This window comes from Callorhinus ursinus, unplaced genomic scaffold (assembly GCF_003265705.2).
Source record: "Callorhinus ursinus isolate GAN/ISIS: 27379988/994484 unplaced genomic scaffold, GSC_fseal_2.0 scaffold77, whole genome shotgun sequence".
NCBI lineage: Eukaryota > Metazoa > Chordata > Mammalia > Carnivora > Otariidae > Callorhinus > Callorhinus ursinus.
Window position 1 is genome coordinate 2529374 of NW_027397139.1, and position 27004 is coordinate 2556377.

At 58.1% G+C, this 27004-nt stretch overlaps 1 protein-coding gene across 4 annotated transcripts in view; it reads right to left on the minus strand.

Moving 5' to 3' along the window:
• NFIC (nuclear factor I C) overlaps nucleotides 1-27004 on the minus strand; it is a 64717-nt gene that overhangs the window by 15324 nt on the left and 22389 nt on the right. For all 4 annotated transcript variants that reach the window (XM_025861034.2, XM_025861033.2, XM_025861036.2 and 1 more), the window contains exons 3-6: nucleotides 7588-7659; nucleotides 3974-4048; nucleotides 3077-3200; nucleotides 2335-2459 (exon numbers count right to left, since the gene is read on the minus strand). In XM_025861034.2, the coding sequence (XP_025716819.1) occupies nucleotides 2335-2459; nucleotides 3077-3200; nucleotides 3974-4048; nucleotides 7588-7659 (396 nt within the window). The remainder of the gene's footprint in view (nucleotides 1-2334; nucleotides 2460-3076; nucleotides 3201-3973; nucleotides 4049-7587; nucleotides 7660-27004) is intronic.

Below are 27004 nucleotides of genomic sequence, written 5' to 3' on the forward strand. Positions count from 1 at the left end.
TTTTTGAGCTTCCTGCATTGAAAGCTAGGTTTTTTACGTCCATCCCTTCTCTTTTTCTAACCCATAGACTTGAGACTATAATTTTTCCTCTCAAGGCTGCTGTGGCTACATCACAGAGGCTGTCCTCCACCTCTAGGGGTAGTATATAGCTTATACGTAGTCTTGTCAATCACAGAGCCAACGAGGAGTGCTTTCGGCTTCTCAATCAGTAAACGACAGGGCAGAAGTTAACGGTCTCCCAATATCTGCTCTACCCTTCTTCCTTAGTAGCAGAACCCTTAAATTTGAGACGGGCACATACTTGCCGAAAATAAGATGACATTTCCCAGAGTCCCTTGGGGCAGAGTGTGGCCATAGGACCAACTCAGGGGCATAGAGATCAGCAAAGGAGGTAAGTGCATCTTCTGAGAATTATTCTTAAAGAGCGAGGACATGCTCATACTTGACCCTTCTTTCCTCCTGGCTGGAAAGTAGACCTGATGGCTGGAGCTCCAGCAGTTGTCTTGGACCACGAGGTGGGAAAGAAAACCATATTCACTGGAGCGTAAGGCAGGAGCCTAAGTCCTGCACAACATCCATGTCCAGGGGTGCTGATGGCTGAATGTTTACTTTCAGGAGAAATGTCCTGTCCTTTTGGGTTTTCTGTTTCTCACAATCAACTTAAAGCTTATTAAATACAGGATTTTTATAGAGGCAAACCTGACAGAAACGGGGAATGCACAGAGAGAGCCACAGAGACACCGCGACCCATAAATTAGGGTCTATAATAAATAGATCCTCCCAAAGTACCAGCTCTGAGAGCCACCGCAGTGGAAGAGGGAGGACCCTTGGGGCTCGCGTGTACAACCAGATGAGTTGGAGACTGACTCGTAGAGATGGGAATTGTATAAAGACACAAACAATGAACTGTGTCCTGGGCACTTACCATGTGCCAGAGAGTTGCTTTAGGCACATCCTACCATTTCCTCCTTCCAACTCCAGGAGAGAACAGTTAGCTCATCAATCCCATTTGGGACATAAGGAAACTGGGGCTCAGAGAAGTCAAGTCACCTGCCCAGTTACACAGCCCCCACAGCGAGCCAGTGGCAGGGCTGGATTTCAGACCCCAGTCTCTCTTCCGTCTAAACCTGCTCTCTTAACTGAAATGTTAACACTGCTTTCCAGGAATCCTGGAGGTATGACAGTCTGAACAGAGTTTCATAGGAAAGCTGGCCCTTGGGGGCTAGGGAGGAGGGACAAAGGGGGAAGACACAAGCAAACCACTCCTAAGATTTACTGGGTGGGTATTACGCGCCAGGTCTGTTTCAGGGACACCGAATGCATTAACTCAATCCCCAAACCAACCTCAGAGGGGCAGTGCATGTATTAACAACCCCATTTCACAGACGAAGAAACAGGCTCAGAGAAGTGGGTTCCCCAGAGGCTGTACGGGCCGGTGCACCCGAGTCCAGGTCGGCAACCCCTGGCTAATCCGTGGGGTGAACCCCTGATAAGGGCTAAGGGTCTGGACAGTGTGATGCTTCCGAAATCTGGGGCACAGATCCCGCTGAAGATCTAAGAGTCGCCAGGGACGCCGTGCCCAGGGTAAGGCAGGCGCGTCGGCCGCCCTGCGCACCAGTTCGCGAGCATCCCCGAGGCCGGCCCGCTGCAGAGCAGAACCTCGGACGCCTCGGAGGGGAATCGCGGTGGAGACGGGGACCCCACGGGGCGGGGGGAGTCTTTGGAGGAGGCCCGTGGGGAGCGAGCGCTGCACAGAAGGGCGCCGATGGAAACGCCACCCCCGCAGAACAGGACCCCGATCTGGGGAGGGCCAATGAAGACAGAAGCGCGAGGACACGATCTCCCCGGAAAGGACACCGAGGGAAAAGCGACGGGGCTCGGAGAGAACTGGACTCACACGCGCGAAGACCCCGCGGGGATGAGAATCCCCTGAGAACACGACAGCCTCTAGCTAAGGGTCTGAGGCCGACCCCGGGAAGAAGCGCCCTGCCCTGCTGATCAGAAGCGCTACCGAGTCCATACTGGAACGCCGCGATGAACCCCACGGGGATGAGGCCTTACCGGGCAGAGGGCAGGAAAGTCGCCCGAGGGACAGTCTCCGCTCACCCTGGCCTCAGCGGAACCAAAAAGCTCGGAAACGAGAGCCCGGACTTGCAGCGACGAACACCCCCCCCCCGCGACTACAATTCCCAGGAGGCTCCGCGGCTCCAGCCCCCCCACCCCCAGGTTCCCGCACCCTGGGAGCCCGCGCAGTGCCTACCGGGATATGTAGTCCCAGCCGCGGCAACCCCACCCCGACCCGGAGGCCGGCTCCGCCCCCACCGCCAGGCCCACCTCCTTCCATGTCTTCAGTCCAGTTGCGGCTGCTACTCGTGGGAGAGCTGGGCGAGGTGTAGTAGTCGCCGCCGGGGCTCGTGTCCACGTCTTCCTCCATCGAGCCCGATTTGTGCCGCTTGCTCCTAAGGAGTGAGGGAAGGAGAGCGCAGGCCGGTTACCACGGAGACTCGAGGGTGTGGGGCAGGCTGCGTAACTTCCGGTCCCTAGAGGGCAGGGCGAGCAGGGTGCTATCGCGAGACGCGGCGGGAAGCCGCGGGCTCTCAGCGGGTGGCGTGAACGCCCGTCTCGACCTGCCCATTGCTCCGATGGGACGCGTGGGGCCGCAGGCGGCAGCTAGCGGGCTGCGGACTAAGACCCCACGGGCCTGGCTCATCACGGGGCCTCCCGTAACCCTCCGAACACCCGGGTAGGGCTACGGCCCCATTTTCCAGATGGGGAAACCCAAGCAACCACGGTGTGACCAGCTCAAGGTTACACAGCGTATCGCAGCGAGAACCAGTGTCCACCTTCTCGTGGACTCTCCAGGGCTGGGCTCACAGGACTCAAGGCTGCGGGAACGCTGACTGGGGTGCCAGGGCTGGGGACAGCAGCGCTCGGGGCTGGGTTTTGAAGGATCAGTAGGAGTTTATCAAGTGGACCTTGAAAGCAGGCACTGCAGGGAGAGGAATGGACCACCGGGGCCAGAGGGACGTAGGGGAGGGGTCGTTCAAGGCCCCGAGGCGGGGGCCGGGGCACGTACCCGCTGGAGGAAGTGCTGGGTAGCGTTCTTCTCATGCCTGTGCTGGCCGGATTCAGGTCGTAGGCCAGGTGTCCCTGCAGCTCCCCCAGGGAGAAGTTGGGTCCTGTTCCAGTCACCACGGGGGCTGCAGAGGGCAGGAGCGAGCAGAGTGAGAGAGGGCGCAAGGTCCAGGGGTGCAGTGTGCCCTGGAGGGTGCGGAGAGCCATCTGGGGGCCGGCTGGTGCGAAAGGGAACCCCTTCCCTGATGGGCCTGGTTCCTAATTTGGCTGAAACTGTCCTGTTCTATGGATCAGAAGACCAAAGCCCGCAAGAGAGCTGGTTCACACTGTGAGGCAGAGGCAAAGCCGGAGGCCAAGCTTGCCCGTGCTCCCTGAGGCCAGGCTCTGCTGATGGGGACAGGGAGGGTGACGGTCAGAGGGACGGTCAGGGTGAAGGCCGGACAGTGCCCACACCTCCCTGGGGTGGAACTCCCTTGGGGGTGTCAGGGGAATGGGTCCCCAGCAGGTCCATTAGGAGCGTAAGGGAACGGGAGGCAAAGAGAGGAGGGGGTGGGGCCCTTTGGGGTCTCCTCCTGGAGGGGTCGGGAGGCCCCAGGAAGGGACACGGGCAGAAGGTTTTCCAGCACCCTCCATCCACCGTGTGCAGTCTGTTTCCTGGGGAGGAGCATGGTACCCTGACCCTTGGTTCTAGGAAGGGCCTGGATGCCGCCCTAACTAGGGACCTTGGCTTGGTGACAGAGGGGAGCAGGGCAGGGTGAGGGGCTCCTCGCCTCTCCCTGAGACCCTTTTCCTCTCAGAGCCTCCCCTCCCAAAGCCCCTTCTCCCTCTCCATTGCCCCTTCCCTGTGGGAGTCCCTCCCCTCACTGGATCCGGGCACAGGGTGGGCGGGGACACTCACTCCGGGACACTTGGATGAGCTCGGTGACACTGAACACACCGGAGGTGACGAAGCTCTCCTGGAAATCCGTGGTGTCTGGAACAGGGAGAAAATGGGGCTCACTGGGTCTGTTTCCTTCTTCGACACCCTGGGCTACCCACACTCCGGGGGCTGGAGTGGTCACCCTGTCCACCCCCTGCAAGTCTGTGGCAGGACGGCGGTAGAGGCCGCACCCGGGTTCAAGTCGCGGCCCTGCTGCCCGGATCTGATCTTGGGCAAGTCACTTCCCATCCCTGAGCCTCCCTGCTCCCTAATCTCGGAAACGGAGGCCACGTACCCTGTCATCTGGGCAGCTGAGAGATATGAATCAACTGCCCAGGAGGGGCTGGCTTGCTTCCTGCGTCACTCCTTACACCATGCAATGCTGCAGCTTCTTATCCTTCCCCCTCCAGACTGGGAGCTCTGTGATGATGGGGTTCCGTGTGCCCAGATCCCAGTGTCCCTAGGGCCCAGACCAGAGCCTGGCCAACAGCAGCGGCTCAGAACCACAGGCTGGATGGAGGGCCCCCCTGCAGCAGTTAAAATCCCCAGTGTCCCCAGAACCACTCCTAGTGTCAGAGGGAAGAGAGACCCTTCTCTCTGGTGTGGGGTGGCCGGGACCCGTTTTATGGATTTGGAAACAGGTTGGCTCCAAGAGGGCGGGAGCCCTGGCTGACCTCAGACAGCTGGGAGCTGGCCTCCTGTGCCCCCAGAGGCCCACACAGGCAGGATTCACTTACTCAACAAGCATTTACCAAGTGCCTCTAGTGTCCAGTTCTGAGCTGGGCGCTGCAGACACTGTGGGAATGAGGCAGACACAGCGGCTGCCCTCCTGGGACTCACTGTCCAGTGTGGGCAGTGGACACGTGACATCAATAAGACACAAAACCCTGTACATGAACGCACATAGGGGCGTGATTTACAACAGCCCAAACTGGAAACAACCCATCAGCAGATGAACGGATACACAAAACATGGTCCATCCACGCACGGGGGCGTCCCGTGGCCACGAGCAGGAGCCAGGCGCCCACACGCGCGGCCCCGGGGACGGACCCCGAGCCCACGACACTCAGAGAAGGAACCAGACACAGAAGGCCACACGGGGTGTGAGTCCACGTGGGTGACACGTCCGGAACGGGCTCATCCGCGGACGGGAAGGGGGCGTGTGGGGGCCAGGGGCTGGGGGCAGGGATGGGGGTGACGGCTGATGGGGACGGGGTTTCCTTTGGGGGAGAGGGAATGTTCTGGAACTGGATAGAGGTGGTGGTTGCACAACAGTATGAATGTACTTAATGCCACTAACTGTACATTTGATGTTCTGTGAATTTAACCACAATAAAAAATATTTAAAATCATGAAGTCAAATGCGCCAACGTGTCAGGCAGTGATAGGCAGGCAGGGTTAGGGGAGCCTGCTGGAAAGGTAACCTACTTCACGCGAAGGACCCTCGGAAGGCCTTGCTGTGGGTGACATTTTACCAAGACCTTCAGGTAGGGGTGGATAAGAGGAGTGGATGCATTAAAATTTGGGAAATGGCAAGGACAGCAAGTGTTGGTTGCTGTGACTGGGGTGATCTTAAACGTGGTGTTTTGCTGCCTCCCTGAGGGCCACGATATTCCCACTGGTGGCCCATGCAAAGGCCCTGGGGTTGGAGGCCAACAGGGCTGGAGTGAAAGGAGCCAGGGAGGGCTGTCAGAGCAGGGTCAGGACCAGCAGGTGGGCAGCGCGAGGCTCCTTGGGGAGGCGAGAGCAGTTCTTCGCCAGGCCCCCAGGGGGCAGCATGGGCCACAGGGAGCTGACCTTGGTGCCCGGTTTCCCCAGCTGTGGGAGATCCAAGGCCCGGCCAGTCCAGAAACTGCAGCCTCCCTGGTTATGAGCTTTGTGAACACCATTTGTTGTGCAATTATTATATGCCCAGCCCCATGCTGGGGGGCTCTGGGCCACAACATCCCTGGGAGGACAGGGTGATGGCCCCCCAGTGTCCAGGGGAAGTGGCCATGGCCATTTCCTGCCACCCAGATGGCCAGCTGGTGTCAGCACGCCCCTCCGCCTTCCCCCCCCACCGGGGTTTCCTGTTTGTGCAGCACTCGCCCAGCTCCATCTCCAGGGGACTCCCTGGCGGGTGGGAGGAAGCGCTTTCCCCCCCGCCAGACGCTGGAGCTCCCCACGGGACCAGGCCAAGCACCGCTGCCCCCGCCTGCCTTGAACATCTGGCTTGGAGGCAGGCGCCTGGAGATCACAGGAGGCCAAGGAGGACTCAGGGTCACAGACGGCCAGTGGTGAGCAGCCTGAGGGCCCGTGAACCTCCTGGAATCGCCCGGCCTCCCTGTGCTGGTCCTTCCTACGGGGAGGTCCTCACCCACTTGCTTTTTCTTCCATTCTTCCTTCCTCCCTTTTCGTCTCTCCTCCCTCCTCACCCCTGCTATACCATCTCTCTAGTTTCTCTTTTTCTCTCTGCTTCATCTCTCCCTCTCTCCTTTTTTGCTTTCTGCAAATATTTATTGAACACTTATTATGGACCAGGTCCTATCCTAGGCACTGAGGACCCAATGGTGATCAGGACAGACAAAAGCCTCTGCCCTCAAGGAGGGGACGTTGCATTCGGAGAGATAAACACATGTGCAGTCGCTAAGCAACTAAGCAAATGCATATGCAATCACTAACTTCCTCAGAAGGAAATAAAACAGAAGGTGGCCACTGAGAGTGGCTAAGGCTGCTTGAGATCAGAAGATCTCTCTGGGAGGGAAGCATGTGAGCTGAGACCTGGGAGATCCAAAGAGAGAGAGAGAGAGAGAGAGAGCAGTCAGCTGTCCAACTAGAGAGCAAAGCACATGCAAAGGCCCTGAGCCGGGGACTGGGCCTGGACTGTTAGAGGAACAGCTAGGAACCCATGTGGCTGGAGCAGAGAGTGAGGGAGAGACAGGGTGGAGGGGAGGGCAGGGAAGGCACAGGGACAGATCCTGAAGGGCCCTGGGGGTCAGAGGAGGACTTTTACCCCAAGGGAGGTGGGAACCCTGGAGGGCTCTGAGCAGAGGAAGGCAGGACCTGACTCAGGTGCTCACAGGCACTCTCTGGCTACTTTAGGGAGGACAGACTGGGGAGGGTGGGGGCAGAAGCCAGGGGACCAGGGTGGAGGCAACTGCTCTGGTCCAGGAGGGTGATTATGGGGGCAGCCCAGGGCAGAAGCAGGGCCTCTGCAGCTTCTGCATTCTTTCTGTTCTCCGGGGCTCTGCTCCCAGCCTTGCCTGAGGCCGACTCTCTCACTTCCCACCAACGTAGAAGTGACTCGCCCTGCTCATCCACTGAATGTCCCATGGGATTGCAGGGACCCCTGGGGCCCCACCTGTGGGGTGAGCACTTCAGTGCCCGGATGCTGGGAGCTGAGGGTTGTGGGCTCCAACCCCAGCTTCCTGGGTGCCCCTGGGAAGGCCCCTTAACCTCTCTGAGCCTTGGCTTTGTCATCTACACAATGGAATAACAGTAGCACCTGTTCATGGCATGGCTGTGATGAACGAATCCACTAATCTCTGGGGTGCCCACACAGGGCCACGCAGAGCACACAGGGTCCCCCCCTCCTTCAGCATCCCCAGACTCACCCAGTGTGATAGGCTTGCTGTCCTCCTGGTCGGAGCCCATCCCTGCCCGGGGACTGCCGCTCTGCTCCGCATCTGTAGAGGGAAGGAGGAGGGGGTGGTGACATTGCAGGGAACCCCACCCCAGGGGGAGAGGAGACACCCACGCTGGGGCCAGGCTGGGCAGTGCCGTGGAGAAGCAGCCCCCAACGCGCCCAGGCCCCGGGGTCTCCACTTGGCCCCTTCCCTTGGCCGCTGCCCCACAGGGTCATGGGCATCTGGCAGGACCCGCACGTGGCAGAGCCTGTGTGCAGGGGCTGACTCAGTCACAGGCTGGAGATCTTCCCCTCCCTGAGCCTGTTCCCTCATCTATGAAATGAAGGTAGCTTGCTTACTAACTCGTGAGGGTAACTCATTCATCCTGCCTTAACCCTGGGAGGCAGGAGCCACCATTATGCCCATTTTACAGATGGGGAAACTGAGGGCCAAAGAGACGAGTCCTTGAGCCCTCAGGCCCCCTCCGCTCGGCCTCTGCCCTCAAAGTCCTGGGGGTCCAGCACTTGGTCTTGGGTTGTCACGCACGGCGCCCAGGAGGGGGCGGAGGGGCGTCCCCCTGCAGCTTCTATACTGCCACCCACCCGCCTGGCTTGGGGGCTCCCTCCCACCCTGGCGCCCGCCTCTCCATCTTATCTAAAAATAATCAGGCTCCTTGGCAGACGGGCGAAGCAGACAGACGCTGAGCTCAGCATTATCAGCTCTGGCGTCCTGGATGGCGAGCAGCGCCAACCCCCCTCCCGCAACCCCCTCCATGTCCGATGCACGGGTGTGGGGGGGGGCCCATGGCCAAGCCCAGCCAGATGGAACCCCTGGCCCTGAGTTGTCTCTCAGGTCAAAGACCAAGGTGGTGCGAATCACCATCAAAGGCCAAAGGAAGAGAATCAGCCCCTTCCACCTGCCACATCCCAAAGCCAGACATAATCGCTGTGTGACATCAGGCATGTTGCTGAACTGTTCTGAGCCTCAGTTCGCTCCTTCAAATGGGTGCAAGCACCACCAAGGGGTGGTAAAGAGATGATACCAAGAACTGGACACCTGGGGATGTCCTTCACGTCATTATTATCGTTGGTGTTATGTATGTTTAAATCCCGAAGATGACCGTCAACGTGGCGCTTTATTGTTCCCATTTGAGACGTTCCCTAAAATCCTTGAGAGAGCCACACATCTGGCATCGTTATTGGATCCACCTTATGGACAAGGAAAACGGAGGCTGAAACAATGAAGAGGGGCCTACCCCACGGCACACTTGCACCCTCCCTCAGGAGGGTGATTTTCTGCTAGTTTGCACCGGCGTCCAGACATCCACCACGTGGCTGTGCGTGACACGACTGGCTTCTGGGCTCAGATGCCTGGGTTCCCATCCCAGCTCCAGGAGCCTCGGTGGTGATGGGCCCCCAGCAAGCCCGGGAGGCTGTGGAGGTAATGTGCTGATGCCTCCTAGAACAGCCACGAGCCCTCGCCCTTTGCCCTGTGGCTTTGCACACACTGTGTGTTGAGCACCTCCTGGCCGCCAAGATTGAGGATGCCCTAAACAGCGCCAGAGCGAGGACCCGTGCCTCAGTTTCCCCACCCACAGCACGAGTGGATGGGGGCAGCTCCAGTCGTGACCGACTGGGCTGGGCACGGCTGGGCAGCAGCCGAGGGGAGTGTGCCCGGCTCGGCCCCACGCCCTGTGGCTGCTCCCGGGCTGGGCAGCCAGCGGCCCCTTGGCGCTGGCCACTCCTGCTTGGATGACCACGCGGCTGGGCACGGGTGGCCCCTGCGTTGGGAAGAGCCCAGCCCGGGCAGCTGGCCGTTGGGCTGCAGGCCTCGGGCACAGGACCCTCTCGTGGAACCGGCGCCCACACGGACTCAGCAGGAAGCAGTGCCTAGCTGGCCCGCGGGTGCTGCCCCAGGAAGGGGGCGTGTCCCCCGGGCACCGCCTGCGTGCTGGCGCTCGGCAATCAGGGCCACAGGGCCGCGGGCCTCACCTCTCCCTGTGCCTCTCTCTCCTCATCCGGGAAGTGGGCACAACGACAGCACCTCTCTCAGAGGTAGTTCTGAACCGAGAAGGTGACAACGGATGCAACACGCTGCCCCACAGGGTGGGCGGCTCACCATCAGCACTTCACCAATCGGAGGGGGGCACTTCATCACTCTCCGTGCGACTTCCCTTGTTTCCGTCCCGGGTGCTGGTACTTTGCACCCACTGAGAGCGAGGGCCCTGGGCTAAGCCTGGCTCCTGCTGGGGGCCCTTATCCCCTCTCGCTCATTCACTCCGTGACCTTGGCCAGCGGCCATGCCACCTCTCTGAGCCTCAGCTCCCTCGGAGTAAAACGGGGAAGATAGCAAAACCCACCCCCCGGCTTTGATAGGGCACCAAAGCGGCTAATAATACGTGTAAAAGGGTTGGCATGTACCAACATTCAAAAAATGGTAGGCTTGGGGAGCGGCTGAAAACAACATTGTGTTCTTAATTTCGGTCTCTAATTGTCCGTTGCTTGCACGGAGAACGGCCGGCGGCTGGGTTTTTTGTGTCAGTCTTGGATTCTGCAACCCCACTGAACTCACTCAGTAGTTCTAGGGGATGTTTACGTTTGTATAGATTCCTTGGAACTTTCTTAGCAGGCCATCACGTACTTTGCAAATAGGGGCAGCTTTATTCCTTCTTTCTCATCTGTATGCCTCTGATTTCCTTTTCTTGCCTGATTGCTCTGGCGAGGACCTCCAGCACAACACTGAACACAAGGGCTGAGAGCAAGTGTCCCTTCCTGCTTCCGATCTTGGGGGGAACTCACTCAGTCTCTCACCACTGAGTGCAAAGGTAGCCGTGGCTCTCTGCTGACCCCCTTCACTGGGCTGAAGCTTTTTTTAAATATAGTCCCCTTTTTTTCTTCTATACTCCCCAAGCTTTTCTTTTTTAAATTAAATAAGTGTAGTTTCTAAAAAAAATGATGCTGTAATTATATGCTATCTCATTAAATTTTTTTAAATTTGGTTTTTAAATTGTGCTTAAATATACATAGCATAAATTTTACCATTTAACCATTTCTAAGTGCACAGCTCAGCGGCATGAAGCCCACTCACCCGGTCCTGAGACCACCCCCACCCTGTCTCCAGAACGTTCCATCTCCCCACACGGAGACTCTGTCCCCACCCCCTGCCCCAGCCCCGGCTCCCACCCTCTCCTGTGTGGACGGGACTCCTCTGGGGACCTCCTGGGACTGGGGTCCTGCGGGACGTGTCCTTCTGGGTCTGGCTCCTCTCACTGAGCCCGGTGTCCTCGGGGTCCCTCCACGTCGTGGCAGGTGTCAAGATGTCCTTCCTTTTAATTATGCCATCTTATTTTTAATTACCTCTCAGCTTCGGCATATTTCTCGTCCATCTGCTGACCATTTGCCTGTCACTTGGCTCCTGAAAACTCCCACCTTCTTGAGCTGTCCAGTATGGGAGCCACTAGGCACATGTGACTCGAAATTTACATCCGCTAAACTGAAATTAAGTTAGAATCTCAGGACTTCAGTGGCACTGGTCATCTCTCAATCCTCAAGAGCCCACAAGACTGGTGGTGACTGAATTGGACGGTGCCGAATATCACCATCTGCATAGAAAGTTCCACTGGGCTGAGGGCCTGTGGATGTTTCTATGAAAACTTGGGAGTGCGTGGGCACAGGTAATCCCCTCCTCCTCTCATCTACGTAGACAGCCAGCCCTAAAATGCACCTTCCTCTGGTCTGAACAGATGTACCCAGAGTGGATAATGCCTAAAGGATGGCTAATGTCCAATGCCCCACGATGCCCCACGATGCCCCAGGCCCCAGGCCATCAGCTTTCATTTGCCAAGTTTCACTGTGTGAAGAGCTTCATGGCACCATCTGATTCAACCAACCCAACTGATGAGTTTGGTAAACTGAGGCCCACCTCAGAAAGTCTGTATCCCAAAGCTGATGTCAAGTCAAAGAAGTTGCGTGCCTAGCACAGAGTAACGTCACTGGGGTGATCTTGCCCCTCAGGACAATATCTGGGGACGTCTGTAGGTCGTCACGACGGGGGGTGCTCCTGGCACTGAGTGGGTGGGGTCACGGGTGCTGTTCAGCGCCCCCCCCCCCCCCGCCCAGGACGCCCCCACAGAGAGCGACCCGGCCCAGCGTCTGCAGTGCCAAGTGGGGAGACCCTGGTCTGGACCCATCCACTTTCAGTGGGGGTGAAACCGGTTCCTGGGGAGGGTATGGAGGATCTAAAGATTTTACTCTTTCGTGTATAACACATCAATATAGATACAGCACATAAACAGACATATACCTGTGATATTAAAACTTCACGGGGCAGAGGGATTAAAGAAAAAAATGTCTATAAAGGATCTGTTGGTGAGGCAATAATTAAAAGGGGGGGTACATTTTGTACCCTAGTGAATTTTTAAAGGACTGTAAAAGGAGAAAGGAGAGTATGTGACAGAAACCGTATGAGACCTGCCAGGTCTTAAATATTGACCATCTGGGCCTTTACTGAAAGTCGGCTGACTTCCAGCTGCATGTCGTCCGGCAAGTTCTTGACATCTCCGAGCATCCTTTTTCTTCATCCATAAATCGGATGCAAACCACACTGCCCTTATTCCTTTTGAAGGGAACTGATTGCTGAGCACCTCCTGGGGGGCCCAGCAGTGACCAAGATGGACAAAAGGCCTTGCCCTCATGGCACTCACGTTCTAATGGGGGAGCGACAGGCGATGACCAAGTAAGCAAATAAATGAGGAGGAGAACCTCAGGCTGTGCCAAGTGCAAGGGAGGCTAAACCACCGGGAGACGTGGGTGGCAGCTCCTGGAGGGTGCGGGGCTCAAGCTGGAGCTCCTGGGCGGGTTGGTAAGGCCCCTCCATGTGAAATGGTCCATTCCAATAGTTGATACTTAGTGAGTCGTTTCTTTGACTAGACTGGTCCGCAAGTTTCACCTCCACTGACTTATTTAATCTTCAAAACTCCCCCAGGAGGACAACACGGATGGAGCTAGAGAGTATAACACTCTGAGGGAAGTAAGTCAGTCAGAGAAAGGCAAATATCATATGATCTCACTTATTCGTGGAATTGAAGGAATAAAATAAACAAGCGGGGGGGGTGGTGCAGAAAGAGAGACAAGGCAGAAAACAGACTCTTGACTATAGAGCACGAACAGGTGGTCACCAGAGGGGGGGGGGGGGGGGGGGGGGGACACAGGTGAAGGGGATTAATGAGCACACTGATCAGGACAAGCACTGAGTCACGTCTGGGACCACTGAACCACTATATATTGTACCCCTGAAACTCATCCAACACACTATGTTAACTAGATTGGAATTAAAATTAGAAACTTACTTAAAAAGCTTACCCTGACTTAAAAAACAAACAAACCAAAAACCTCCCCCAGCAGGGACATTCAATTCTCGTCCCCATCTGCCAGATAGGGAAACCGAGGCACAAGCTGGGCAGCAGCATATTCAGCCAATGGCGATGGGCCTGGAATCAGGCTTCCCATCGACTCCTGTGCTGCTGACAGAGGTGAGGCCCAGCAGGGTCCAGGATCCCTCTTTTGGTAGTTTGGGGTGATGTCCGGCGTCTGGACCCTGTTCTCTGACTAGTCAGCTAAAGCCCCTCCGGCTGGGGTCCCCTATTCCTCTGCCCCTGCCAAAGGCCCCTTGTGCCATTAACTGTGGTGCTGGGGATGGCGAGGGGCAGCAGAAATCCTTTGTGCCTCCCTGCTCCGTCTCTGCCGACAAACACCCCATCTCAGCAGAGCCCCCGACCCTACCGTACAGGCCAGTGATACCTGCCCTGCACGGACGGCACCCCACGCGCCAGATGTCAGGCGATGCGTCTGACAATCTGCTCTGACACCCTGGAGCAGCCCTTGATGGAGTTACCCAGAGAGGGCAAGTAAGTTACCCAAGGCCACACAGCAAGGAAAGCTGACCGGTTTTATCTGCTCCCCTCTTAGAAACATATATAAGTGAACATCTTGTGGGATTTCAGACCACGTCCACTGCCAGCTTTAAAACGCTGTTTGCTTGCTTTTGAGTTTCCTCGGGACCTGGTGGACTCCTCCGCCCCGCCCCCACGCCCTGAACATGCCGTTCCTGCAGCCCACCTCGGACCAGGCATTCCCACTTGGCACTCGGTGCTGCTCAGAAGGTATTCTCCACACGAGGAACACACAGACATGCCTCCTGGGTAAAAACTGAAGCAGGACGTGGCCGCCCGTGACCTGTGCTTGCGGTTCCAGACCTGCCCGAGCGCGGGCGTCACGGTCAAAAAGTGCGGGCCTCTCGGCATCTGGGAGCAGCTGTGGGCTTTGCAGAGCCTTTAAAACACACTGAGGGCTTGAGGGAGGGCCGGCAGCTCCCGTGCCCGTCTGATCGCGCCGTGGACCCTGGCCCTGAGTCCCGGCCCTGGCACAGCCCGGTGTGTGACTTCGCACTGGTCAAGTCTCCCCGCTCCGAGGCTCGGTTTCCCCATCTGTAAAGCGAACATTCTCTAGAGTTGCCTTCCTTTACGGGTGTGAGGTTGAAATCTGAGGCGCTCTGGGAGAGGAAGGGCCCATCGCAGATAAGGGGATAAATACCATTTTGGTGACAGCGTTTTTCCAAACTCAGAATTTAAATGAACTTATTAGAGAGAGAGAGAAAAAAAAAGAAGAATTTCAATGAATTTAGTCCTTCCTCTGCCAACTGCCCTCCAGGGCTCCCCTTTCCCGCAGCCCCCCAGGCCCTGCAAGACCTGCCCCGTCCCCTCCCCGCCCTCCCCTCCTCCTCGCCCCTGTCGCCCACTCCGCTCCAGCCACACGGGCCTCTGGCTGCTCTTCCAATACACCAGGCAGCCACTGCCCTCAGGACCTTTGCACAGGCTGCACCCGCTGCCTGGAACTCTTGTTCCCTCAGCATCTACATGGCCAACACTCTCCCATCATCCTGGGACCTTCCTCAAAGGCTTCCTTCTCTTTGAGGCACACAAGGCTCCTTAGCACCTGAACGAAGCATAGTTAACCACACACATGTGCGTATAAGCAACACTCGGGCTGTTGACTACAGGTGTATGGCAAGTGACTCCCTGCGCTGGCCCGGACCCAGTTGTCCCGACTTTCCAGGTCCGTGGGGTGTTCATGTGTAGCCAGGACGTCACCACCTCCTGTAGCCTTTTGCTCAAACAAGCACATGATCGTGGTGACAATAGAAATGTAAACTGGATCCCACTGACGGAGTGTACAAACTGTTCTTTCCTGTCCATGGCCATGAGCCCAAATTTGGTCTGTCCCAGCCCATGACAAAGGCGCCGCCGGGCCTCCGGTCCCGCCCTTCCCGCCGGGGAGCACCCACCCCTTTGCACCAGACAACTCCCTTCATCCTGGTGGCTCAAACTTCCGCCGCTCTTAACCGGGAGATCAACGCACCACCAGACGTTGACCTCACAGATGTTTAGTGATCACCTACTACTCGCCAGGCATTGGGGGGGATGGCAGAGTGCCAAGGGAGGGGGGGATAGACAGGAAGTGAACACACAGAAGAAGACAGAGATAATTTTGCACGGTTCTACGTTCCAGCGAGGCCAGAAAGCTGGGTGAGGGGACAGAGAGCGGCTCTGGGGGAGACTTTCGACACAGACGTCAGGCGGGGCCTCTCTGAGGGGGCCTTAGCAACGGGGTCCTAGGAGCTGGGCAGAGGCACAGCAAGTGCCAAGGCCCTGGGGCAGGAATAAACAAAGGATGTCTGAGGACCGGAGACAGGCCATGTGGCTCCAACCTGGTGAGCAAAGGGGAGACAGCTGGGCCACTCCGGCCACGTGGCTGCCGTGAGAAGCTCAGGCCTGATTCTCGAGCACCATGCGGAGTGACATGACTCCAGCTCTGGTAGGTTCAACAGCACCACTGGCCAGGAGGCTGCACAGAATCTGGAAGCCCGGCGCATGGTGGTGGGAACATGAGATGGGGCGGCCGCCGAGGAGGCCGCTTCCTCGGAAAGTTAAACACAGGGTCCCCACGTGACCCAGCAGTTCCACTCCTGCGTATCTACCCCAGAGAGGTGAAAGCACGGACTCCCCACAGATACTCGCACCCCTGTGGGTAGGGCCACCACAGACGGACGCCACCCCAGTGTCCCTCAGCGTGTGAAGGATATACACGGTGCGGTCCGTCCACACACTGCAACAAGATCCAGGCTTAGAAAGGAAGGACCCTGACACCTGCCACGACGCAGAGGTACCCCCGAGGACACCGGGCTCAGTGAGAGAGGCCAGACCCAGAAGGACACATCCCGCGGGAGGACCCCACTCCCAGGAGGTCCCCAGAGGAGTCCCGTCCACACAGACAGACAGACAGGAGAGGGTGGGAGCCGGGGCTGGGGCAGGGGGTGGGGAGTCCGTGCTTCGTGGGGACAGAGTCTCCGTGTGGGGAGACGGAACGTTCTGGAGACGGAAGGTGGGGGTGGCTGCAGGACCGTGTGAGTGTGCTTCATGCCGCTGAGCTGTGTGCTTAGAGACGGTTAAGATGGTGACTAACACAACATAATAAAATTAAAAACATTTTAAAAAAAAGATGGTACATCTTACATTATATGTTTTTTTAACCACAAGAAAACACACACGCGTTAAAAAAAAAAAAAAAGTCTCTGGCTGCTGGGTGAATTCTAGAATCTTGGGGGCTGGGAGACCAGGGAGGTGGCACGGGCAGGTGTCCCAGGGACTTACCAGCCCGGCCCAGGGTGATGGCCTGGGAACGGACAGAGGGGTCATCGTTAATTTCTCGTTGGGATGCAGAAAGGACAGGACCTGATGAAATCATAGTGACACTTCTTTAAAACCTGGCAGGACACGGGAGAGCCTGGGGTTCCTGCCCGGGCCCTGCAGCATGTCTGCGGGGCCGGCATGGGATGCCCGGGGAGCGAGTGAGCCGGATTTACGTTCCAACCTTAGCGGGCGTCCAAATGTAGCTGGCTTTGCCGGGCTGCCACGTCTGCCTCCCAACACCAGCCAGCGAGAGAGGAAACCAAAGCCAGGCCCTGGAATTCCCAGCTCCCGAGTGTCACCAGCCATTTTTAAACATTAGCCAGCTCAGGTTCAACTTTCTCTGTCCTGGAAGGCCATGCCGTACACACGACCCTGGCCTTTGTCCTCCTCGTTGCTGCCATGCGCCTTCCCTGCCCCCCACCCCCTCAGGCAAGCTCCAGCCACCTTCCCAGGCCCAGTTCTAAGATCTCCTTCTCCAGAACACCCTCTCCCTTGGCCCCTTGGCCAAACCCCCATCACACCGGACTGAGTCTGGGTCCGTAAATATATGAAATTCCAAAGTCCTCCCCATGGCCCCCAGGACCCTGCCTAAACTGGACGCCCTGCCCTCCCCTCCTCCTTCTCTCCCCTTATTCACTCTGCTGCAGACACACACACACACACACACCTCCCCACTGGTCCTCCGACACACCAGGCCCAGTGCTGCCCCAGGGCCTTTGCATAGGCTGTACCAGCTACCTGGAATGCCTTTCCTGTAAATGGCTGCCTGGCTCATCCCCTCACTTTACTCAGGTCTCTGCTCAAATGTGGTTTATGTGTCCACAGCCCCAGGGCACGGGATCTGGGCTTGACGTTGGAGAAGTTCGGGAATCCACTTCTCTGTGTCCCTCCCAAGATGTGTGACAACAGACTCCCATGTATGTCCAGTTATGTGACAACCAGCTTCATGTCCCTGAGCCTCCACCCCCATCGCATACTAGCGTCTGCGCAAATCCAAGCAGAAGACGAAACTGTGATTCTTTTATTCAGCGCACTCACTGAGCACCTACTGTGTACCAGACCCTGTTCTAGGCCCTGGGGACACAGCAATGAACAAAACAGACCCGAAGTCCTGCCCCACGAGGTTCACGGTCAAGGGTTTTGTCCCTGGCATTCCAAGGAGGGCCGGGGCTCGAATCACAGAAGGAGGGCTTCAGGCTAAACTGACCTTGGACTTCACTGGGAGCGTGGCAGCAACAGCAGACCGCCCTGAGCTGCAAGGAACTCCCCCACAAACCCGGGCTCCCCCTGCAGCGCCCCCAGGGGCGCGGAACACAGACCCCCAAACCCAGGAACGACGGCGAGGACAACGACCAGCTGTGTGACCTCCACAGAAGTACTTTCCCTCTCTGAGCCCCCACATCTCCCTACAGAGGATCCCAAACCCCCTCTCCAAGGGCCTCTTGGACAAACCAAAGGAAAAAAAGTGCAACGCTGGCCGTCCAAGGCATGCGCTCATCGGCCCCTGGGGAATGGTCTGGGAAAGGCCGACAAGAAGCAGGGGACCCGAGGGGCAAGAGAGGGCCCCGCCGGGTGACCTCCGGGACGCCGGCCTCCACCCGGGGCCTCCCTCGCCCTGTGCTTCCTGACCCGCGTGTTCCTCGAGTCTGGACCACACTTTCCCTCTTCCTCTCCGCGGCCGCCGGCTGCCTGGGCCCGAGCCAACCTGCTTCGGAGTCACTTTCAAAGAAAAGTTTCTGTTTTCTTCCCCACCCAGCCCAGCTCCCCCGCCGCCTGGCCTGCTCCGTGGCCTGGCTCCGTGGCCACCTCGGGCCGGTGGGTCAGGGTGGCGGCCCTCCACCGCCGCCCCCCCCCCCGCCCGCCTCCCCAGCGCCACCGGCGGCTGCAGCCCGAGGCCTTGGGCTGCTCTTGGGGAGTCCAGGACGCCCCGCGGGGGCTCTGGCCCGGGCACCGGCGGGGAGGTCCCTGCAGGCCGGAGGGCCCCCCCGGAGACCTGCAGGCCGGGACCGGTCCCACCCCGGGGCGCTTCTGGCGGCCACGCCGCCTCATGACATCACCGCTCCGGCGGCCATTTTCTCCACTCTCCCTCCCCCGGCTTCCAGATGCTTCTGCCGGCCTCGGCGGCCATTTTGTCCGCGCAGGAGGCGCGGGCTGGCACGGGGCTGGCGCGGCTGGGGCGGCTGGAAAAACGGGGTAAAAAACCCCCCCCCCCCACCCCCCCCCCCCCCCCCGGTCCCCTCCAATGTCAAATGTGTCAACGCCACCCGGGGAGGGGGGCAGACTTAAAATAACTTGCTGTTTACATTTGGAGCAAATTCTTGGCTTCTCCAGCAGCCAAGCCAGGGCCTCCTCCCGCCTCCCTGGCAGGCCCGCTTCAGCGGCCGCGGGGTGGGGGGGGGGGGCGGGCTGGGCGGGGAGCTCGGGGGCCACATGTGCCCGGGCTGAGCACACATGTGCGGGCGCGGGAGGGGACGGGCCGGCCCCAGCACCCTCTGTGGCCGCATGGTGGACGGAGCCGGACGGGAACGCCAGAGAACACCCTCTTCCCAAAAATGGGTGCGGGGTGCGGGGGGCGGGGCGGGGTGGGGCGCCGGGCCAGGCAGGGGGGCGTCCGAGGAGCCACGGCCCCTCCCAGCTCAGCCCTGCTTCGCATGTTTCTTGGGCCGCACCACCGACTCGGCAGCCCCCAGGGGAGTCAGGAGGCCGGAGGCCAGCAGCCTTGCCAAGGGAGGCGGGCACCGAGGGAGGTCTCCGGAGTGGGGCAGAGTTTTGTCCGGGGCTGTGTGGCCACAGGCCAGCGCTGCCGCTCTCTGGGCCTCCGGGGAAAGCCCCCTGGCCTTGGAGTGGGGTCGGCAGAATGGGTCCCATCCCAGCCTTGCCTGGGGGTTGGCAGGAGGCCCCGAATGTTGCAGGCCCTCTACGTGCCTCTTCCCTTCTCTGTACAAAGTGAATGTTGAGGTGCAAACACCTCAGATGTCGGGCACTCCATTTTACAAAGGGGCAAACTGACGGCCAGAGACGGGGCAGAGGCTTGGCCCAAATCTCACCACCAGTAAGGGGGACAGGCAGATCGGAGCCCAGTTACCCTGGTTCCAGTGCCCACACTTTAAACCCGCTGCCTCGAATGCTGGAGGAGGTTGGAAACTCGAGGGCCCAAGCCCAAAGGGGAGAGTCGGTGGGAAGACTTTTCTACTCCCCTGGCCTTCCTGAGACCACTCTTCCGGGAGCCTGGTACACAGTCGGTACTCAATGCTCACACGTAGTTGGCACTCAATCGATGCTTGCAGACAAGTGATGATTCTTCCAGAAGGGGCTGGTACACAGCAGACACCCAATACACACTTGTTGTGTCAATGACTGGAATTATCCTGATGGGGCTTGGCATGCAGCAGGTGCAGAATAAATGCTTGTCAGAGGAATCGGAGGAATGTTGGGGAAATTGGGGGATATTCAGAGGGAAAGACTGGATTGAGGGTGATACAGACCCCAATCAGTGTGAGACAAGAGGTTTCTGACCGCAGGCCCAGGGCTGAGTGTGGAAGGTCACCCAAACATTGCCCATCTAGTCCCCTGGGTCCTTTGGGGATCAGCAGAAATCCTCTCTTGAGTAGGTGCCCCAACTGTCCCTGGTCCTGAGTATCAGAGGGAGGGACCTGCAGCTGGAGAAGCCCAAGGAAGTAACTGGAATCTGTCCTGGGGGCCCAGGAAGGCTTCCTGGGGGGGGGGGGGAGAGGATACTGGAGCTGGGGCCTTGATGTGCGAGTAGGAGTTTGCCAGGCACAGAAGGGGCTTGTGGGGAGTGAGACTAGTGTATGAAAATAATCATCACAACTTCCATGTGTTGAGTGCTTAAATGCCAGGAGCTACATACAGATTTACAGAGGGGCTAACGGTGCCTGAGAAGGTCAGGCAGCTGGGCTGAGCTGAAAGTATACAGCCAGCATCCACCCTGAGCAGGGGGGCTTAGCCCCACCACCCGCTGCCTCCCTAAACGTGTCTGGGTCTGGCGGAGGCACAATGGGCAAGGTCTGAGCTGGGTGGGACGGTCTCGCTCCAGTCTTTCCACAGGGTGGATGAGGCCAGGTCAGCTCCCCCTAGGGCCAGGCAGGGGCTGAGGTTCCGGGGCACAGGGGCTTAGTTACATGGCTCCCCCTCCATCAGCTAGAAAACCTGAGCTAATTCAGGAGCCGCCAGGAATCTGCTCTCACCCCTTCAATTAACAGCAAAGGGGAACTGGGTGTGTGTGGGGGGGTTGCTTTGGCATCCCCCATTAGTCACCCCAACATCCCAGGAGAATGTGTCCAGAACCTCAGGTTGGCCAGATCAACCCTTGCAGCCTCTTCCCTGGGAGCCCAGTAATTTCTACTGAGCCTAGGAGTGTGCCCATTTCACAGATCTGGAAGCTGAGGCACGGTGAGTGGCTTGGAGCCAGGCCACCTGTTCCAGAAGCGTCTTCTTTTTCCCGGGGAAAGGGGAGATGACCTCCCCTGCCCGCCTCCGATCGGCTGTGTGACTCCAGGCTAGCCCCCTGTTCACTCTGGGTTTCAGTTTCTCCAGCTGTCACACGGGGGCTGGGGCAGCATAACATCAGCCTCAACACCTTTTTGTGCTGGAATCTGGCCATGCACTGGGGGTTCTGCGTGTGTGCTCCCATTTCGCTGGAAGAAAACAGGGCCTCAGAGCCTCAGAGAGGGCAAGTGAGTTAACCGCCCGGTGGCCCATCTCAGGGAGTATTATGGGTTTCCACTTGCACACCTCCCATGCTGGCAGGCTCTCTCCCTTCTGGTCCTCCTGCCTTATTGCTGCTGATCACTGCAAAGGTGCCTACTGTATGCTAGGTGCTCACTGAACCCACTTGACAGTTACAGATTATCACTCCCATTTCACAGATGAAAAAACTGAGGCACCGAACAGGGCAGGTGTGGCCTGAGCTCCCGTGGTGAGAATGGGGATGAAAATGGGCAAAATGCTGCTGTGCTGGGGTTGGGCACCCGGCAGCAGCCCTCCCGGCCCCCCTGGAGCCCCGTGGACCTCCCGGGATCATACCCAGGTTGCATGACAGCAGTGCCCGATTCCAGGAGAGGCCCTGGGCATGTCGGGGGCACCCTGCCCTCACCTCAACCCTCAGTCCCCCGCATATGCCCAGGCAGGTGCCCGGCTGCAGGCAGGGGGCAGGAGGGCCAGTGCCAGTCTCAGAAGGGGCATACGATCCAGGTGACCAACTTGCACGGCCCCACTGAGCCCAGGCTGACAACCAAGGGAACCAACTAGGAATAGGCCTCCTGCCTCTGCCTCTATTATCCCTCTCCTGAACCCATGCAGTGGCCTGGGTCCCTGAACTCCCACCACCCCCCTTTCCCACTAGCGCCCATGCTCCCCACAGTGGCCAGAGGGTGCCTGTGAGCCCTCCAGGACTCCCACCTCCTTGGGGTAAAGGTCCAAGTCTTCCCAGCAGCCCCCGAGGCCCTGCACATCACACCTGCCCTGTCCGCTCCCCACCCCCTCCTCCTTCTCTCCCCTTCACCCACTCTGCTCCAGCCACCCCAGCCTCCTCGCTGCTCTCAAAACCGCCAGGCCCAGTGCTACCCCAGGACCTTTGCACAGGCTGTTCCTCCCACCTGCAATTCTCTCCATACATTTGTTCACACAGCTGGCTCCTCCTCAACCCTCAGGTCCCAGCTCAAATATCAGGTGCTCAGACAGGGCCCCCTCCCGGCAAGTAGTCCCCTATCTCTATTCTTTTGCCTTTATTTTTTTGATAGTCCTCATCGCCAAACCAACATTTCATTCTTGCCCTTTGTCTGTCTCCCCCAGCGACTGTAAGCCCCACAAGGGCTGTAGTTCTGTCTCATTCCCTGCAGTGCCCCCAGCACCCAGAGCCGTGCTTGGCCCACACCGAGCACTGAATCATACTTCCTGACTACAAAGCGGTTCTACTGGCTGAGCGCTGAGCCTGTATGTGCTCCATGCTGCCCTAGACCTCTCTCAGGTCTTAGCTCATTTCTCCCTCCGCAACCCCACGAGGCAAGCGTATTTCACAGGTGGGGAAACTGAGGCCTGGGGAGAGAAGGAGCTAAGCGAGCGTCAGGGGCAGAGCAGGCCGAGCCAGGGCTTTGTGCCCCAGCGGCTGACCCGCTGTGGCTGGGAAGAAAGAGTCGAGCGTAAACAACATCAACAGCAGTAATAATAATGATGGCAAGGTGGCAGTGATGAGCCCGGAATTGGCCGGTTGATAAAGCTCCCCCCCGTGTGGGTTAGTGCGGGGGAGCCCCGAAGGGGAGACTCAGGGGACACTGGCCCCTTTAAGAGCTTCCCCCTCCCCAGCTGGGCGCTGGCCCGGCCTCCCCTTATGTAAGCTGCCCTTGCATAACCTGGTTACATAAGGAAGCAGGGAACAGGCTTGTCCATCCGGCAGCAACCTGTCCCGGGCCGTCTGTGGGGCCGGGCCTGGGGTGCAGGAGCGCCGAGGCCACCCAGAGTGGCCACCGAGTGCAGCCCCGTTCAAGGGCCCCTGGGGATGCCCCAGACTCGCAGACGCAGTGTCCTCTGTGTGGGCAAGCGAAAGGCTTCCAGTCTGCAAGTGGGCAGGGGCTGCTCCCATTGCTCTGAAGGTGAGACTGAGCCCCAGAGAGGGCCAGTGAGCAGCCCAACGCTTCCCAGCCCCGAGCGGAGGACGGAGGTGGCAGGCCTGCGGTGAAATGTGGATGGTGTGGCCTCAGCTTCCGAATTCCTCCGCAAAACGGAGCTGCAGGTGGGGCCTTTCTCAGCAGGGCCTGGTGTGCAGCTGGTACTCCATAAATGCAGCCCTGGGCCCAACTCAGCACTGGGCAAGCTCTAAAAGCCTTTTAATTCTATTAACCGGCTTGCCTCTTGGCAGTACCCACGGCCACTGCCCTGCTCTACCCTGAAGCCACAGGCCCTGAGAGAGGGGAATGCCCGGGGCTCAGGTGCTGTAGGAGGGCCCCACCAGCTCGGGAAGAGTGCCGACTGTATACCACATTCTGGCCCAGGTAACTGTTCTGTCTGCCCGACAAGCCCCAGGCGGACGCGAGGAGCCCCAGAGACAGATGGGGAAACTAGCCGAGGCACTGAGAGCTGGGATCTGTCCGAGGTCAAACCCAAGCCCTACCATGCATGCACTGTCTCCGTCCCCAGGCAGGCCCCCCCAGCCCCCGGTCCCCCCCGTCTGACTACGGGAGCCCGGGGGTGTCTGGGTATGGCACCCCCCCCAACATACACACATATCAGTTCTGCCATCTTTGGGAGGGGTGTGGCTCGGGAGTGGAGGCGGCCCCTCTCCTTCCCCTTCTCTCTGGGCACTGGCCCTTTAAGGCAGCCGGCTGCCAGGGCTTGTCCCGGGGTTACCCCAAGGGGCGGGTGTGGTCAGGAACAAGGGGCCCATTCAGCTCCTGCTGCCACCTCCGGGCAGCCCACAGGCTGGCCTGGGTGGGAGGCAGGGAGGAGACTGGCAAAGGCAGGGACAAACTCGGGGCGAGCAGAGACAGAGAGAGAGAGAGAGACAGAGACAGAGACAGAGACAGAGACAGAAACAGGCACTAGGAGAGAGACAGAGAAACGGAGATGGAGAGGCAGAGACCCAGAGAGAGACACCTGGCCTCTTGGCTGCACCACCTGCCTCCCTGGTTCCCCTGAATTGAGAGTTTGAGGCCAGCCCAACCCCTAGCTAGGGTGCAGCCCCCAAAGGTGCTCCTTGAGCCCACTGAACCTGGTGCCCACTCACTAGCACCAAAGTCCTGTAAGCCCAACGAGGGGATCCTGGGACATTCTGGGGAGGTCCCTGTCACACCTCAAACAGCCCCTTCCCAGGGGACCATTGTGGGCCCTCAGATCTACCAGACCTCTGCCTCTTAGCTATGTGACCTCAGGCCAGTGGTTTTACCTCTGGGCCTCAATTTCCCCAACTGTTAAATGTGGGATTAGGATAAAATGCAACAGTGCCAACAAAACCGAACATCTGCTGATTGAGTGTAACTTCATGAGCCCTTGGGAGACCCACAAGTGCCCCAATGCGCCAACACACTCGCATGTAACTCTGCCTCCCATCAGGTGTCACAGTCTCAAAGGACAGCCACTGTCTTCAACTGAGGACCCACTGAGCACCCTTCCAGCTGTGGGCAGGAGCTGCCCCGGTGTCCCCTGGCCCCATGACAGCCTCCGGAAACACACCCAGGGTTCCATGTCCCCAGATCCAAAAAGCAACAGACATCTACTGGGGATCAAATGAAATCTCGATTCTTACTCCTGGGACTACCTGGTTTTAGGTTCTTCAAAGTCACATACCCCCACAAAATGCTCCCAAACATCTTGCCCCCAACTGGGGCCCCCATCCAGTCGGCTGCCCCCAAGAAGGCAGCCCCTACCTCCGCCAGTCTGGAGGGAACCTCAAAGAAACTAAAACCTGCCTCCTTCCCCTCCATAAGCATCTTTTCTGAAATAGTCTGCTCAGTCACCTGGTCTTAGGACAGACTTCCTTGACTGACCTGAGCTTTCCGGATCTCTGACACAGATAATTCTAGAACCTATCCATGGGAGTTCTAGAACCCAGCTCAAGAACATTCCAGAGCCTGTCCTTGGGTGTGCAAACGCCCAATGTGAGGAATTCTGGAAGCTGCCCCCAGTGCTCAAGAATATACTTAACGGGTTTCTTGAGTATTTGATGAAATCAATACTTGACTGGAGAAGTGCTGACAGGTTTCACAGTTTGGGAATCCTCATACTCTTGAGAACCCAGCTTGGGTATATGTGAGATCTGTTTCCAGATGTGGAAAAAAACTCCCCTCGAAGAATGCTAGAACCCGCTTCAGGGTGTTCTAGAACCCAACTCGCAGAATTTTGGAGCTCATCCCTTAGTAAGCAAAAACCCAACATAAAACATTCTGGACTCTGCTTCTAGACACTTAGGAACCCACCTCAGGAATTCTAGATCAAGGGACCAGCTTGCTGACAAGGCTCTAGAACTAATTTCCTGGATCATTAAACAGCCCAACCTCAAAGAATTCTAAGGCTTCCCTTAGCACAGCGGTTCTCAACTGGGGTGACCCTGGTGAGGGACATCTGGTGATGTCTGGAGATATCTGTGGTTGTCACAACTGGGAGGGGGCTCCTGGTATCACGGGGGTGGGGGCAGGGATGCTGCTTGGCCCCCACAGTGCCCCGGATGCCCCCACAGAGACTGGTCCGGCCCCGATGTCAGCAGTGCCGACGAGAAGAGACTCTGCCTTTTTATAATCAAAAGCCCCATGGTTAGACCTTCTAGAACCTACTCCTTGGATTTTCAAGAAACCAGCTGGGGAATTCTAGAATCCCTCCTTACATTCTCATCTATCCAACTGGGAGCAGATTTGAGATCGGTCTTGAAATTGTCTAGACTTCAGATGCTCTGGAGCGGAGCCGCCCGATCCATGTGTGGCTCTGAGCCCTGACACGTGGCTGGTCAGAATCGGGGTGTGAGTGCAACACACACACTGAATGCCAAAGACTGAGAACAAATAAAATAACGTCAAACATCTCAATAACTTGTTCATACTGATCATGTGTCAAAATGACAACATTTTGGATGTCCCGGGTCAAACAGGATATGTAGTTAAAGCTAATTTCCCCTGTACATTTATACTTTTAAGTGTGGATACCAGAAAAAAAAAAGTGAAATTATTTATGTGGCTCACACTGTATTCTACTGGATGGAGCTGTTCTGAAGCTGGCTTAGGAGAATTTTTGTTGTTGTTGTTAAGCAGGCCCCACACTCAGTGCGGAACCCTATAAGGGGCTCGAACTCACGACCCTGAGATCAAGACCTGAGCTCAGATCAAGAGTCGGACGCTTAACCCATTGAGCCCCCCAGGTGCCCCCAACCTAGGAGAATTGTAGGACTGCCTGGATGGTGGAGATCCCAGCTCTGAAGATTCTAGAACTCAGGCCTTGGGAATTCCAGAACTTGCCTCCTGGAGGGTCTGGAAGCCACCTCAGCTCTGGCATTCTAGAGCCCCCCTCCCCACATGCAAGCCATTTTCCCTGAGCCCCAGGGTCCTCCCCCCACCACTTCCGCCTCCCAACACCCCTCCAAGTCAGCCTGGAGCACAAGATGGGACAGGATGGACCAGAGGAAGGGCCCTTATAGGGCAGCCCGGGGCAATGCCCCCCCCAGGCCTCGGTTTCCCCATCTGGACAAGACACGCAGTGTCCCCATATGCCCCCTCCCTCATCCTTCACCAACTCTGACCATCTGTGACTTCCTGCCCACACCCAGCTGGAGGAAGAGGGGCTGGCCTGGCAGCTGGCTGGGGGGGGGGGATGCCAGAGATGTCCCTAGCTGCCCTCAGCCTCCCCTGGGCTCACTGGGCAGAGGGCCAAGGTGGCAAGTGCAGCCCCGCCATACCAGGGATGGCCACCACAGGTGCAACCTGCTGGCTCCTCGGGGAGCCGGGCCCCGCCCCGCTGGGTGGACGTGTGGACCAGGGCACTCCGCAGGGCGGCCTCTGGAGCCTCCTCACCCCTGCCTGGGCTACAAGGGTGCAACACCGCCTCCAGGGGAGCACTTACTCACAAACACGCTCCCCCCTTCTGAGCGCTCAGCACGTGCTAAAAGGTTGCTTTCTCAAAGATGCTGTTTCCGTTTCCATCACCAGACACTCCCTACGC